This window comes from Piliocolobus tephrosceles, chromosome 1, assembly GCF_002776525.5.
Source record: "Piliocolobus tephrosceles isolate RC106 chromosome 1, ASM277652v3, whole genome shotgun sequence".
Classification (NCBI taxonomy): domain Eukaryota; kingdom Metazoa; phylum Chordata; class Mammalia; order Primates; family Cercopithecidae; genus Piliocolobus; species Piliocolobus tephrosceles.
Window position 1 is genome coordinate 12,396,276 of NC_045434.1, and position 14,596 is coordinate 12,410,871.

The window sequence follows — 14,596 nt, forward strand, 5'->3', positions numbered from 1 at the left end:
CCACAGAAGCGCACCAGCCTGCCCGCCTGCCCACCGCCTGGGTGGAGTCCGTCTTGGCATCAGTTCCGCAAAGAGGTGGAGGCAAATAATTCTGACCTGCCTCCCTGGCAGGATTCTCTCTCTTTGGCCTTGGAAAGGACAAGGGCTGTGGCCACACAAGGCCCTACCGTCATTGTTATGTCTCTTAACTGCTCAGCCACAAATTGCAGTTCAGAGTTTACCAGCCAGGGCCCTGCCCCTAATTGTTCTAAATGTACTTAAGGAAGGTGACACCTTAGAAGCACAGAGGACGCGTTTCTCCCGGTGGCAAGCACTGGCCCGCTGGGCCCTATGGCCCTGTAAAGGAGGGTCCCGGGCCGCGTACGGCAGTGCGCGGTGTCGTACCATTGTGCCCTGATTCTTGCTGGCTAATTAAGCAAAAGCTACAAAATAAATTCACAGGGAAAATACTCCAGTTTGCTTTCTTCCCCTCCTCACAAAATAACTTTCTGCCTCAGAAGTAAGGAGAATTCTGAGGTTTTAGGCTGCCCTGGGAACTCCTGCCCTTGCTGCACACGTCTGGTATTAGATGACGCTCCCTGTGTCCTGCCACCGAGAGAATGACCATCCGGCCTCCTCGAGGGGAAGCCATGTGGGTAATGGGGGAAGCTCCTCACTAGGGGTAGGGCCTTGGTCTGCTCCTGACACTGTCCCAGCTCACTGGGGCCTTCGGGAACAGCAACCAGGATGGCAGGAGACACACCCAAATTCCTCCAGGGATAATGAAAAAAACTGGGACTAGCTGACCCCAAGCAGAGAGAACTCGGGGAAGACACAATATATGCTGTCAAAGCCGTGACAGGCCGTGTGTCCTGGGAGGAGGGGTGACGCGTGCTGTGCACGGCCCCCCGGCGCAGGAGTGGGGGTTACCCAGCACCACCCTTCCATCTTCATGTTGGTCTGGACCCCATGATTCGCTGAGAACAAACCAGGCAGACCAGAAATTCCAGCTGAACCTGGAGCAAAGCCTAGGAGGTTGGGGGCTTCCACACACAAAACCCAAGACTAGCCAGGAGGCCACTTGGTTGCCCCAGAATCTGATTCTGGTGAGAATACACCTGCTATGTCAACCTAAACCTAGGCCTTCACCTCCTGCTGGCACCCAAGGAAGGGGCCGTAGGAGCAGGACCAGGACATGGTGGGTGGAAACCCAACAGCCCAAATCACAGGTGGCGGCTTCCAACAAGAAGTTCCCTCCACAGCCATGCTGGCGTTGCTTCATAGTGAGTATCTGGGTTTGGGAAATATTTTGATTTCATTACAGTGAGATTTTTTTTTTTTTTTTTTTTTTTTGAGACGGAGTCTTGCTCTGTCGCCCGGGCTGGAGTGCAGTGGCCGGATCTCAGCTCACTGCAAGCTCCGCCTCCCGGGTTTACGCAATTCTCCTGCCTCAGCCTCCGGAGTAGCTGGGACTACAGGCGCCCGCCACCTCGCCCGGCTAGTTTTTTTTGTATTTTTAGTAGAGACGGGGTTTCACCGTGTTGGCCAGGATGGTCTCGATCTCCTGACCTCGTGATCCGCCCGTCTCAGCCTCCCAAAGTGCTGGGATTACAGGCTTGAGCCACCGCGCCCGGCTGATTACAGTAAGATTTTTTAATTGGATTTGACTTTCATTTAAATAGCAGCAAAAACCACTGGTTCTTTTCAAAACACGTATCCTAGAGGGGGGACTCACAGAGGTGAAGGAATGAATTCAGTCTTCTTTTTTCCCCTGAAAACATCTCACACTTCATATCTCTACTGTAAGGCCAGCCACTAAGTCACATCAGCCAGTCAATCGCACAATGGAGAAATCATTGATGTGAAGTCTGTTTTCCCTGCTCAAGGCTGAGTTCCACAGAGCAAGAATCTAAGTTTGACCTCAAACAGTCCGCACAGTGTCTGGTGCACAACAAGCACCCAAACACGCCTGATGAAACAACCTAAATGTCCACCAGCGGATGAATGGATAAATAAAATGTCTCTATTCATGCAGCGCAGTATCATTTAACCTCAAAAAGGAACGAAGTTCTGATAAATATTACAATGTGATAAACCTCAAAACACTATGCTAGGTGAAAGGAGAAGACGTACAAGAAGACACATTGTATGATTCTTTTGATATGAATTATTCGGGATAGGTAAATCCACAGAGAGAGAAAGCAGATGGGTGGCTGCCAGGGGCTGGGGTGACGGGGACTGGGGAGTGATTGCTTAATGGGCATAAAGTTTCCTTTGGGGGTGATAAAAATGTTCTGGAACTAGATAGGGTGACAGCTGCGCAACACTGTGGATGCCCTGAACATCACTCAGCTGCAAGCATTCAATGGTTAATTTCATATTGTGTCAATTTTGCTTCAATACATCTTTCTTTTATTTGTTTTGCTTTTGAGATGGAGTCCTGCTATGTCACCCAGGCTGGAGTGCAGTGGTGTGCTCTCAGCTCACTGCATCCTCTGCCTCCCAGATTCAAGTAATTCTGCAACCTCCACCTCCCAAGAGGCTGGGATTACAGGCGCCCACTACAGCACCCAGCTGATTTTTGTATTTTCAGTAGAGATGGGGTTTCACCATGTTGGCCAGGCTGGTCTCGAACGCCTGACCTCATGATCGACCTACCTCAGCCTCCCAAAGTGCTGGGATTATAGACGTGAGCCACCACACCTAGCCCAATACATTTTTTTTTCTTTTTGAGACAGAGTTTCACTCTTGTCACCCAGGTTATAGTGCAATGGCGCAATCTTGGCTCACTGCAAGCTCTGCCTCCCGGGTTCAAGCAATTCTCCTATCTCAGTCTCCTGAACAGCTGGGATTACAGGTGCCCACCATGCCTAGTTAATTTTTGTATTTTTGGTAGAGATGGGGTTTCACCTTGTTGGCCAAGGTGGCCTGGAACTACTGACCTCAGGTGATCCACCTGCCTCTGCCTCCCAAAGTGCTGGGATTACAGGAATGAGCCACTGTGCCTGGCCCCAATACATTTTTTTGAGACAGGTCTCGCTCTATCACCCAGGCTGGAATGCAGTGGTGCGATCTTGGCTCACTGCAGCCTTGACCTCCCAAGTTCAAGCAATCCTCCTAACTCAGCCTCTTGAGTAGCTGGGATTATAGGTGTGTGTACTATGCTTGGTACAGGTACAGGTACTATGCTTGGCTAATTTTTTAATTTTTTGTAGAGATGAGATCTCACTATATTGCCCAGGATAGTCTTGAACTCCTGGGCTCAAGCGATCCTCCTGCCTCGGCCTCCCAAAATGTTGGGATTACAGGCATAAATCACCACACCCAGCCAATACAATTTTTTTAATTAAAAAAAGAAAAACACCTGTTGAATAAATGAAATGAATCTCCATGTTCCAGCTGAACTTTATGCTGCTTTGTGAAAGCTGGGAGGACGCAGCCCTCTCGCACAGACAGATGTGTGCTGTCTTCCCAGAAAATGAGTGTGGTCCTGATGGGGCCTGGCTCACCGTACGCCAAGTTGCTCGCACCCCGCCCATTTCCCTCCTTATCTGCCATGACTCATGCACTACAAACGGACTGTCACACAGCCTGATGGGACAACATGACCTCTGACAGCTACGAGGAAGCTGTGGCAGTCAAGTCCAAGGCGCCAGGGAGAGTAGCCTATGGGGTGGGAACAGCCCACAGAGCGGACTCCACTGTGTGTGGGGTTTTTTTCTCACCCTGTGTTTTGTAGACTGTGTAGCTCAGCCTCACATGTGTGTATGCCATTTAAAAATCGAGGACAGAGGCCAGGCACGGTGGCTCACGCCTATAATCCCAGCACTTTGCGAGGCCGAGGCAGGCAGATCACAAGGTCAAGAGATCGAGATCATCCCAGCCTACGTGGTGAAACCCCGTCTCTATTAAAAATACAAAAATCAGCTGGGCATGGTGGCAGGCGCCTGTAGTCCCAGCTACCCAGGAGGCTGCAGCAGGAGAATCATTTGAATCCAGGAGGCAGAGGTTGCAGTGAGCTGAGATTGCACCACTGCACTCTGGACTGGGCAACAGAAGGAAACTCCATCTCAAAAAAAAAAAAAAAAAAAAAAAGAATGAAAAACATCGAGGGAAAGAGTGAGCTGATAATATCACATGATGTCAAGACTGCCTCCCCAGCCCAGAGAGCCATGGTGAGGGTCTCTCCTATGTGCCAGAGGTACAGGTGGCTCCCAGCCCTCTCCCTTCTACCTATGTCTGTCCTTCCCAATTGACCTTGGCCCTTCAGGGAAGAAATCCCCACTTCCCACCTCTGATCCCTGACACCCTGTAGTGATCCCTGTGTAGGGATCACTACAGCTTGTTCACTGAATGCATGAAACTCCCTAAACCATGAGAGAAACCAAAGCCTGTTTCTGACTTGCCTTAGCAAAAACGGTCAAGGTGATGATGGTGGAGGGGGATCTTGGTGACAAATAGTGAGTCTGTCCTAACCCAGGGGTCAGCAAACTAAAGCCTGCAGGCTAAGTCCATCCCACAAGCTGTTTCAGTAAAGCCTGTGAGCTAAGAACGATTTTTACCATTTTAATGCATTGCATTTGCTGTTGTTATTGTTTAAAAAAAAAAAAAAAAAAGGAATATGCAGCTGGGTGCTGTGGCTCATGCCGGTAATCCCAGCACTTTGGGAGGCCGAGGTGGGTGGATCACAAGGTCAAGAGATTGAGACCATCCTGGCAAACATGGTGAAATCCCGTCTCTACTAAAAATACAAAAATTAGCCGGGCATGGTGGCACATGCCTGTGGTCCCAGCTACTTGGGAGGCTGAGGCAGGAGAATCGCTTAAACCCGGGAGGCGGAGGTTGCAGTGAGCTGAGATCGCGCCACTGCACTCCAGCTTGGCAGCAGAGCAAGACTCCATCTCAAGAAAGGAATATGCAACAGAGACCATATGTGGCTCACAGGCCTAAAATCCTGACCCACATAAGCTTGAGGTAATCAACCCACTTGCAGAGTAAAACCATTTGGGCTTCATCTGTCCTCATAGGTTAATGGACTCTAAACTTCAGCCGCGGGAAACATAAAAAGTGAAATATTTACGAGCCTCTGCAGCCTTCGGGGAATCCTGTTGTCCCATGTACTGTCTAAACAGTCTGCTGGGGCTATTTCTGTACTGAGAGAACTGGCCAGACAAAATGTCAGGACCCAGACAGACCTTCCAACCAGGAACCCGCTTTCCTCTTCTCACTGGAAAAGCAAGGCCAACAGGAACAGCCTGACAAAAGCGGCTCTTGGGATCACATGACGTTGTTCTTTGCAAAACCCTAAGATGCTTGCAGTGAGATTTTGTTGAGGGGCCTTGGATCTTACAAATATTCCTCTCTGGGCAGCTCTCCCCTCACTGTCATGACCCAGGCCTTCCACTCCCCATCACTCCATGCTGAGCAGCTAGCCTGGGGCTAAGACGGTGGGCACAGCAGCAGCGGGACAGCCATGGCTGGGCCCTGGAACTCCCCTGAGAACCTGCACTAGCCTCAGGACAGCGCTCCGGCCCTGCCTCCCTGCTGGTCACTACCAGTTCCCGCCTGTCTGACTACAGAAAGGCAGGTGAGCAAGAAGTTCTAGCAAAGCCTGCAAGTACCACAGTGTTCGGAGCTGACAGTGGGGCGCTCCTGATGGAGACCATGGCGGCAGCCTCAGCGCAGCCTCTGCCATGAGGAAGTCCAGGCTTCCTGGTGGTCACCGGGGTTGGATGCTGAATGTGCTGAGGCGCCTAATTGTTTCCCGGGTGCTGAGGGCATTCACAGGATTTGGTTCCCCCTCGGTTGGCAGGGCATCACTGAGGCACTGATGAGGCCACAGCCTCAGCTGCAGAGAGAAGAGCACGCTGCCATGGCTCCAGGAGAGGGCTCGGGAAACTGGGCTGTACATTTAGAAAGTGGCCTACAGGGAGGTGCTGGGGGTGAACGGCAGACCAAGTGAGAATAAGGAAACCTTTCCATGCACACAGGCACACACACGCACAGGCACATCCATACACACAAACACAGGCACAGGCACACACAGGCACAGACACACACAAACACAGGCACAGGCAAAGACATACACAGACACACACAGGCACATACACAGACACACACAGACACAAACACAGGCACACACAGGCACAAACATACACAAGCACACAAAGGCACAGACACACACACGGGCACACACATGCCCAGACACTCAGACTCACACAGACACAGGCACACAGACGCAGGCACGCACACACAGGTATACACACAGGCACACATAGACCCCCCACACACACAGATGCACACACGCATATGCACATACACACACAGGTGCACGCAGCCACACATGCACAGGCACGCATGCGCATACACACACAGGTGCACACATGCACACACAGACACATACAAAGGTACACACCTAGGTGCACACACGGCTCTGGCTGGCCATCAGCCCACTGAGCTGGCTCCGCAGGGAGCTGGTGCCAGGGCCTGAGGCCATGGGTGTGGGGCCCAGAGGTCAGGCTGAGCACAGTCCTTCCCCTTGGTCCGCCTTGTCTGTTTCCTAAGCCTCTTACTTCTTCACAATCACCAACAGGCCTAGAAGCTTCCCTCTTCACAACTCCTAGACTAGGGCCTGGCACATGACAGGTATTTGACAAACACGTCTTGACTAAACTGACTGCCAAGAGCCATAGCGAAAGCCCCTTTCTCCTGCAATCACCCACGTCCCTTTCTGAGCATGGGGGACTAGTTCCTGGATTAGATTTTCAGGGGCCTCTTAGTTCCCTACCAGCAAGAATGAGGACTATGACCCACTTCAAGTCAGAGTGTGGCGTGTGCAGCAAGCACAGGATCGGTCGGCCTGAAACACGGGACTTGTCCTGCCTCTGCATGCCTGGCTGGGCTGCCTGGGACCATTTCCTCCACTGGTTGGCTCATCTGCAAAGGAGGGGCTGGGCTGCTGGACCCCCAGTGCCTTCCATTCTCATGCCAGGCACTGCGATTAGGCTTGCCACATGCTCCCTATGGGTGTGCCAAGAGTCACCACCGTTTTACAAACAGAAAAGTTGCTGTTTGGTAGAAAAGTAATTTTGATGGCACAGTGGGCTGGAAAAGGGCAGGGTCAGCCCGTGGACCTGACCTTCAGGACAGTGGCTGGGTGTCAAAGCAAGAGCCTGGGTTCAGAGCTGTAGGCAACATACAGTGAGAATCTCAGCCAAGGGAGGAGAGGAGCAAAGGGATTCAGGACACGCGGCATCTCCTTAAACCCACGCCAATCCGTGGGATGAGTATTACGGTTTCTGCCTCCCTGGTGAAGCAGCAGCCTCGGAGAGGTGGTAACCCACTGGGACCCACACTGGAGGCCAAGCCTGGATTGGAACCCAGATCTGCACCCAGGGACCCTGCTCCTTCACTCCCAGGGCTGCCTCCTGATTCATAAGGCTTTACTGGCCTAGTGCCCATCATAAGCTCCCAACACCAACCGTTTGCCCCTACCATGAGCCGCGGGCCCTCACCACGAGCCGCTGGCACCATCCCACAGGACCGCGTGACTCACGAACCATCCCTGCTGCAGCTGAGTGGAGGGTGTGGAAGTCCTTGGCAGAGTTTCAGAAGAGAACAGGCCCCGATAAATGTCAGCTTCCCATCTGCCCTCCAAGGCGTGGTGAGGCCTCAGGTCTCAGTTCCCACATCAGTGTCCATTCATCACAGCACCTCTCCCCACGGAGCGAACTCGCTTCTCCATTTCCTTCCACAAACCATGTGACTGCAATGGCAGGAGTTTGTCACGGGGCCCAAGACAGAGCTGAAGCAGCTTGTTCCATTCTGCCAAACTCAGGAACTGGAGAGTCTGTGTTCCAGGCTGGGAATTCCGAGGACGAAGGGCTGGGACACACGGCTGCCGAGGCGTCACCGAGCCCACTGTCACACCAACTTCTGCCCCTGCAGGGCACAGACCTGTCTGCCCAGGAGCTGCCTGGGCACAGAAGCTACTGCCTTTGCTTCTGAGCCTCTACCCTAAAACCTGGAGGTGGAAGGCACCACAATTCCTCATAAGCAGAGACCCCTGCCTGCCTCAGGTTTCAGAGTCCTGCCCCTCTCTAAAGTCCCCATTAGGGCCAGGCGCGGTGGCTCACGCCTGTAATCCCAGCACTTTGGGAGGCCGAGACAGGCGGATCACGAGGTCAGGAGATCAAGACCATCCTGACTAACATGGTGAAACCCCGTCTCTACTAAAAATACAAAAAAATTAGCCGGGCGAGGTGGCGGGTGCCTGTAGTCCCAGCTACTCGGGAGGCTGAGGCAGCAGAATGGCATGAACCTGGGAGGCAGAGCTTGCAGTGAGCCGAGATCACGGCACTGCACTCCAGCCTGGGCGACGGAGCGAGACTCTGTCTCAAAAAACAAAAAAATAAATAAATAAAGTCCCCATTAAAATGGCGATTTGACACAGCGCTTAGAACAGGCTCTGAGTCAAAGGCCTTGGTACAAAGCCTTGGTCCCACCACTTCCTCATGCAGCCGGGAGCAGAAGTTCAGCTGTTCCCCAAAGCTGGCACAAGGAGCCACAGCTGGAAACAACAGGCACTCAGCACTCCATGTTCCAAACATTCGGGGCGAGACAGACACTGCAAACAGACGACAGAGTTAGAAGAACCAGTCCTACCACAGCTACCTCCCCATGTTCCCAGGCTGAACTGGAAGGTAGAGATGGAGAAAAAGAGTTAACAGCCTGCTACCAGCAGGGCGCCTCACCCCAGGTCAGAAAGGAGAAAGACACACGGGCACTGCTCTCAGGGACTGGGCAGGAAGGGGGCCCGGGCAGACGCTTGCTGAGCTGGGACTGTTGGCAGATGGAGTCCCGGTGGAGCCTGACCTGTGCCCTGGTGACCTGGAGGCACCAGGCACTTGGAGGGTGATGCTTGCTTCCACCTGGGATTTTTACAGGTAGGAGGACCCCCAGGCAGGCAAGGAGTGAAAAGCAGCCAGGTGCAGGGTCCCGAAGACCCTAGTTAGGCATCCAGCCTGTCATCCACGTGGCCAAGTGGGAGTGGAGGGGCCTCAGTGGTCCCATGGCTTTCTAAGAAAAAGCCCTAAAATGGCTTTTCGAAAAGGGGCCTAAAGCCATGGGGCTGCCCCCTGAAGAAGGAATTAGGATGGAAAGGAGACCAAAGATGGGGCTAGGAAGAAGCTGAAGTCCATCACGTCAACATGGCCACATGGCAGAGTTACCCACAGAGGCGGCACCAGAGCAAGACCAGAGGCCGATAGGCTAGCAGTCATGAGACAGTGTGCCCCGCCCCTGGGCAGCCTGGGAAGATGGAAGGGGAGAGGCTGAGAGTATGGGGCACACCCTCTGCGCCAAGCCCTGCGGCTCGAAGCCTGGCTGGCCTTGGACAGGGTGGGAGAAGCTTTAAATTAGATGTAAAGATTTAATAACGGAGTATGGGCCGGGCACGGTGGCTCACGCCTGCAATCCCAGCACCTTAGGAAGCTGAGGCGGGCACATCATCTGAGGTCAGGAGCTCGAAACAAGCCTGGCCAACATGGTGAAACCCTGTCTCTACTAAAAATACAGAAATTAGCCAGGCGTGGTGGCACACACCTGTAATCTCAGCTTCTCAGGAGGCTGAGGCAGGAGAATTGCTTGAATCCAGGAGGCGGAGGTTGCAGTGAGCCAAAATCACACTACTGCAGCCTGGGTGACAGAGCCAGACTCCAAAATAATAATAGTAATAATAATCACCGAGTATGACTAGAAAGCCATAGGATCTGCCCAAGAGGTCATTAGGGGTGGAAAGAGACTTAACCTGGCAGAATTTAAAAGCAGTGACTTAGGGGGAAGTAAATCAAACGGAGTCTTCTCATGATCGCATTACCCTCAGATGTGTACCCAAGGGCAGCTGGGGCTGCGTTCTGCAGCATCGTGTGCATTGCATGGAGGCTCAGACCGGGTAGTGTAGGCAAGCGTTCTCACCTCTTTGAGCCTCAGCTGGGGGGTAACAGTGCCCTCTGGGTCACCAGGGAGGGTGAGATGAGTAAGGTCCAGGTACAGGGACCCCGCAAAAGGACAAAGGACTGACAACAACAGGAAAAAGCTTCCTCCCCGTCTCGGACCTCCCCTTCCAGTTCATGCCCAATTCCCAAACTGTCCCACAGCTTCCTTCCCATCGTCCTCTCCTCCTCCCCACCCAGCTTCAGCCTCGAGACACCTGCTTCTTCTCAGAGGACTCATGTCTCATTCAAGTCTCCTGATGCTTCAATATCCATTCCCTTCAGTGCCCCGAATTATGCCTTAACTGTGCTGTATGTATACTTTGATTCTCTGCAACCGGATTTTGCACTCCTGGAGAACACAAGCTTGTATTTAGAGGTGGGTATGTTTTCCCATTGTTAAAACGTTTCATGGCCGGGCGTGGTGGCTCATGCCTATAATCACAACACTTTGGGAGGCCAAGGAGGGCAGATCACTTGAGGTCAGGAGTTTGAGACCAGCCTGGCCAACCTGGCAAAACTCCATCTCTACTAAAAATACAAAAATTAGCCAGGTGCAGTGGCAGGTGCCTGTAATCCCAGATACTCGGGAGGCTGAGGCAGGAGAATCGCTTGAATCCAGGAGGCGGAGGTTGCAGTGAACCCAGATCACAACAAAGCAAGGTTCTATCTCAAAAAAAAATAAAAAGAGGTTTCACATACTGTACATAAAAGGCAAGCCTCACACTCAGCACAGATGTGCATTGAATCCCAGCTCCACCATGCACTGACAGTGTGACCTTCAGCAAGTCATCTATAACCTCTCAGCCTCAGTTTCCTCCTCTGGAAAATGGGGACAATATCAGTACTTTCTTCAGAGAGTTCTGGTAAAAATAAATATGACCAATTGCTTAGAAGTGTGCTTTCTTCGCCAGGTGCGGTGGCTCATACCTGTAATCTCGGCATTTTGGGAGTCTGAGGTGGACAGATCATGAGGTCACGAGGTCAAGAGATCGAGACCATCCTGGCCAACACGGTGAAACCCTGTCTCTACTAAAAATACAAACATTAGCTGGCATGGTGGTGCACACCTGTAGTCCCAGCTACTCGGGAGGCTGAGGTAGGAGAATCACTTGAACCTGGGAGACAGAGGTTGCAGTAAGCCAAGATCAAAAGTATGCTTTCTTAAACTTACTTCTGAATTGTTAGCTGTTAGCCCCTTCTCCAAAATCGCATTTACTTGGTCTGAGATGGAGGCCCAAACAACAGTCATTCTTAAAGCTCCCCACTTTAGGTAATTCCAATGGTTTGTGTAAGAGAAAGAGGGGGTGAGGCGGAGAGGAGGAGATGGGAGGCAGAGCTGGGTTGGCGACAAAAGGCCGACCACTTTATAACTCCCCAGAAGTATCACAGTTTTGTCAGTAAGCCAGAAATAGCTTTGTTCTGCCAGGCTCTGAAATGCCAGCACTCAGAGATGGAGACCTGCCACCTTCTCCAGCCAGCCACCCTGTGCCCTCAGGCGAAATGCTCTTTGCTGTGGTGCCTGCAGACCTGGGAGATACAAAGAAGACAGGGCCGTGATGGGCCCCGGGGCCGGAGTGGCTCTGTCTGCCTGGTCATTTTCTCCCCTGCTCAGCATTTACTCACCAACCAGCAGACAGTGCAGAAAATGTGCAGCCCGGCCCCTAATCCGGCTCTAAATTCAGAATTTGCATGTGATTACCAGAGAGCTGTGGCAGTTCCCTGCATTTTCCTCTTCCCCCACTGCCCCCAAAAAGGGGACAAATATAAAGAGCTCAATGTGCAATACCACCACTGCCACAGTCCTTGAGGTAACATCACCTCACCCGTCTTTTGCATCTTGCTGGAACCACCCCATTTCTATTACAAAGCCCAAGTGTCTGTGCAATGCAGCTGACTGCCTGAACTGGTTTGCTTGGACAGACAATACACATTACTCTCCGACTGGAAAATATGCTGATACGCTGGACTTATAAAAAGTCTTTCAGCGTAGACCCATTTTTAAAAGATTATAATATCTACTAAATACCGCATACGCTATATTTTAACCAAAAGTATTTCTTCGAAATTTTCAGTCAGTGGCTTCCACTGTACCAGAGCAATCCTTTTCCTACTTTTTTTTTTTTTTTTTTTTGAGACAGGGTCTGGCTGTCACCCAGGCTGGAGTGCAGTGGTTCAATCTCCGCTCATTGCAACCTCCGCCTCCCGGGCTCGGCCTCCCACCTCAGCCTCCTGAGTAGCTGGAACTACTGGGAGGCACTACCACACCCAGCTAATTTTCGTACATTTTGTAGAGAGGAAGTTTCGCCATGTTGCCCAGGCTGATCTTAAACTCAGGGGTACAAGCGATCCTCCCGCCTCCGCCTCCACAATACTGGGATTACAGGCGTAAGCCACCGCATATGGCCTCTTTCTTTTTTAAAATAAGTGACTTTTTCTCAAAAAGAAAAAAAAAAGACACTTAAAAGGAATGAGATGCCTGCTTGCACAGGGTCTCTGTCCATCCGACAGTTCTTAAATTACCCTCACCAGGTGACACCGTTGGCGCCTTCCCTTTCGGCAGAGTCCTAGTGAAAATTGCTATCTTAGTACTTGGAAAACTCATGGGAATCAGAAATGCTGATGCCCATGATGACTGCGCACCGCGTTATTAAACCTTTGTGCAATGCTTTACAAAGTATTTGCAAAGTGCTCAACAATTACTGCACTCTCAATTAAGTCAATCATCACCAGTAAAGCAGCAGCCACGTTAATTCACCTACTCTCCGATTAGCTTATTGAATAATATGCCCCATAAAATGATTTCTGTGTGGCTGTAAAAGAGCCCCAGTCAACTTTTATGGCCTTTTCTTGGGGCCTCTCAGACGAGCTCAGACAGCAAGTCTGATGAGCGGCAGCAGCTCGGAAGCTGGGTGTTACCCCAGCCTGCCGTTTAGCAATCTGGTGGAATGAGTTAGTAAGCCTCAGTTCAGTAGAGCTCCTAAGCCGGAGGTTCAAAACATCTCATCAAAACCAGCACGGTCCCACCCTGCCAGCGCTCAGAACAGCACTGTCGGGCCCAAATCTGGAAACTAACGTGCAGAGGACCTTTCCAGGACGGTAGTTAGGTGCCTTGGGAGGGAGGGCAAATTCTAGAGCTCAGGCCTCCCTTGGGGGCACACCTTCCATCCGTACTAACTGGCGTGTGCAGGCGCTGCTGCTTAGCGCTTTGCACCGAGAAGCGCCCCGAACCCACCAAACGATGCGGAGCCAGGGGCAGCGAGTGACCGGCGGCCCTCAGCCCTCCCCTTCCTTCTCCTCGCCCCTTTTGGGAATGGCAGGGAGTTTCCTATGAGAAATGCCGGCAAGCAGGACAGGATTCGGACGACCCCAGAGCCGGCGCCTTCTCCCTACATTCTCAGCCCTAGGGCCGGACCCGCCCCCGCGGCTGCCATCGCCCCTGCCTCCCGCGCCCCGCGGGGACCACTCCGCCAGGTGAGCGGAGCCTCTCTGAGACTCACCTGCGTGAAGTACAAGTTCATCAGCGTGAGGGTGAAGAACTGCAGGCACACGGGGAAGCAGTAGAGCAGCCAGAAGACTAAGGGGCTGAGCGAATTGGCCGCCACGAAGTCTTTGAAGTAGAAGGAGAAGAGGACGGTCCGCAGGGAGGCCCAGAAGAGGCAGAGGAAGAGGAAGACGCTCTGGTAGCTGAGCCGCTTGTGACGGTAGCGCAGCACCAGCCAGAGCTGCACGTAGATGAACACGAAGAGCAGCGCGTAGAACACGGTGTAGACGACGGTGAGGCCGAGCTTCACGTAGGGGGGCACGGCCGGGGTCAGCGTGGGCGGCAGCGAGTCGTTGCGAGCCGGGTCCCACGGCGGAGTCTCCATCGGGCCGGGGGCTCTGCCGCGCGGCCGGGGATGCTCCAGCCTCATCGGGGCTCGCGGCCGCCGCCGCCCCTGCAGGGGTCTCCGCGCATCGCGCTCCGCCTGCAGCCCCGAGACTGGAGGAAAGAAAACAAGCCGTACTTCCTCCCCCGGCACCACATGATTCACTGGGGCGGCCTTTGTCTGCGATTGGCAGCGCCGCGCCCGCCGCCCCCGCGCGCCGACCGGCCCCGCGCGTCCCCGCCCCGGCCCGCGCGCCCCGGCCCGCCCTCTCCCGGGCACCGCGCGCCTTCGCCCCACGAACCTCGGCCCGCCCTATCCTCGCCACTGCGCGCTCCTGCAGTGCGCGCTCCTGCAGTGCGCGGCCCCAGAGCCGCGCGCCTCCTCCCGGCCCCTTCCCCATCCCCGGGGCCGCGCGCTCCCACACTGCGCGCCCCCAGAGCCGCGCGCCTCCTCCCCGCCTCCGGCCCCCTCCCAGTCCCAGGGGCCGCGCACTCCCGCACTGCGCGCCCCCAGAACCGCGGGCCTCCTCCCCGGCCCCGGCACCGCCCCGCGCGCCCCCAAAACTTCCCAGCCGCGCCCGGCGCCTCGGGGGATCTCGCTCCTGGCCTCGCGCATTCTGCTGCTGATTGCTTGTTTTGCAGAAGTTAATTCCTTTATTTAAAAACAAAAAATTAAAAAAAAAAGAAAACTTTACCAGTCCTTTCCGTCCCCCTCTTTAAAAATAAAACTTTACGACTCTGTAGCTATGAACTGGCC

At 53.3% G+C, this 14,596-nt stretch overlaps 1 protein-coding gene across 1 annotated transcript in view; it reads right to left on the reverse strand.

Moving 5' to 3' along the window:
- The window catches only part of GPR137B (G protein-coupled receptor 137B), a 69,079-nt gene extending 54,987 nt beyond the window's left edge, over nucleotides 1-14,092 (reverse strand). Inside the window, exon 1 of the mRNA XM_023216205.1 lies at nucleotides 13,472-14,092. Coding sequence (XP_023071973.1) covers nucleotides 13,472-13,885 — 414 coding nt within the window. The 5' untranslated portion in view covers nucleotides 13,886-14,092. The remainder of the gene's footprint in view (nucleotides 1-13,471) is intronic.
- Between the last annotated feature and the right edge of the window lie 504 nt (nucleotides 14,093-14,596).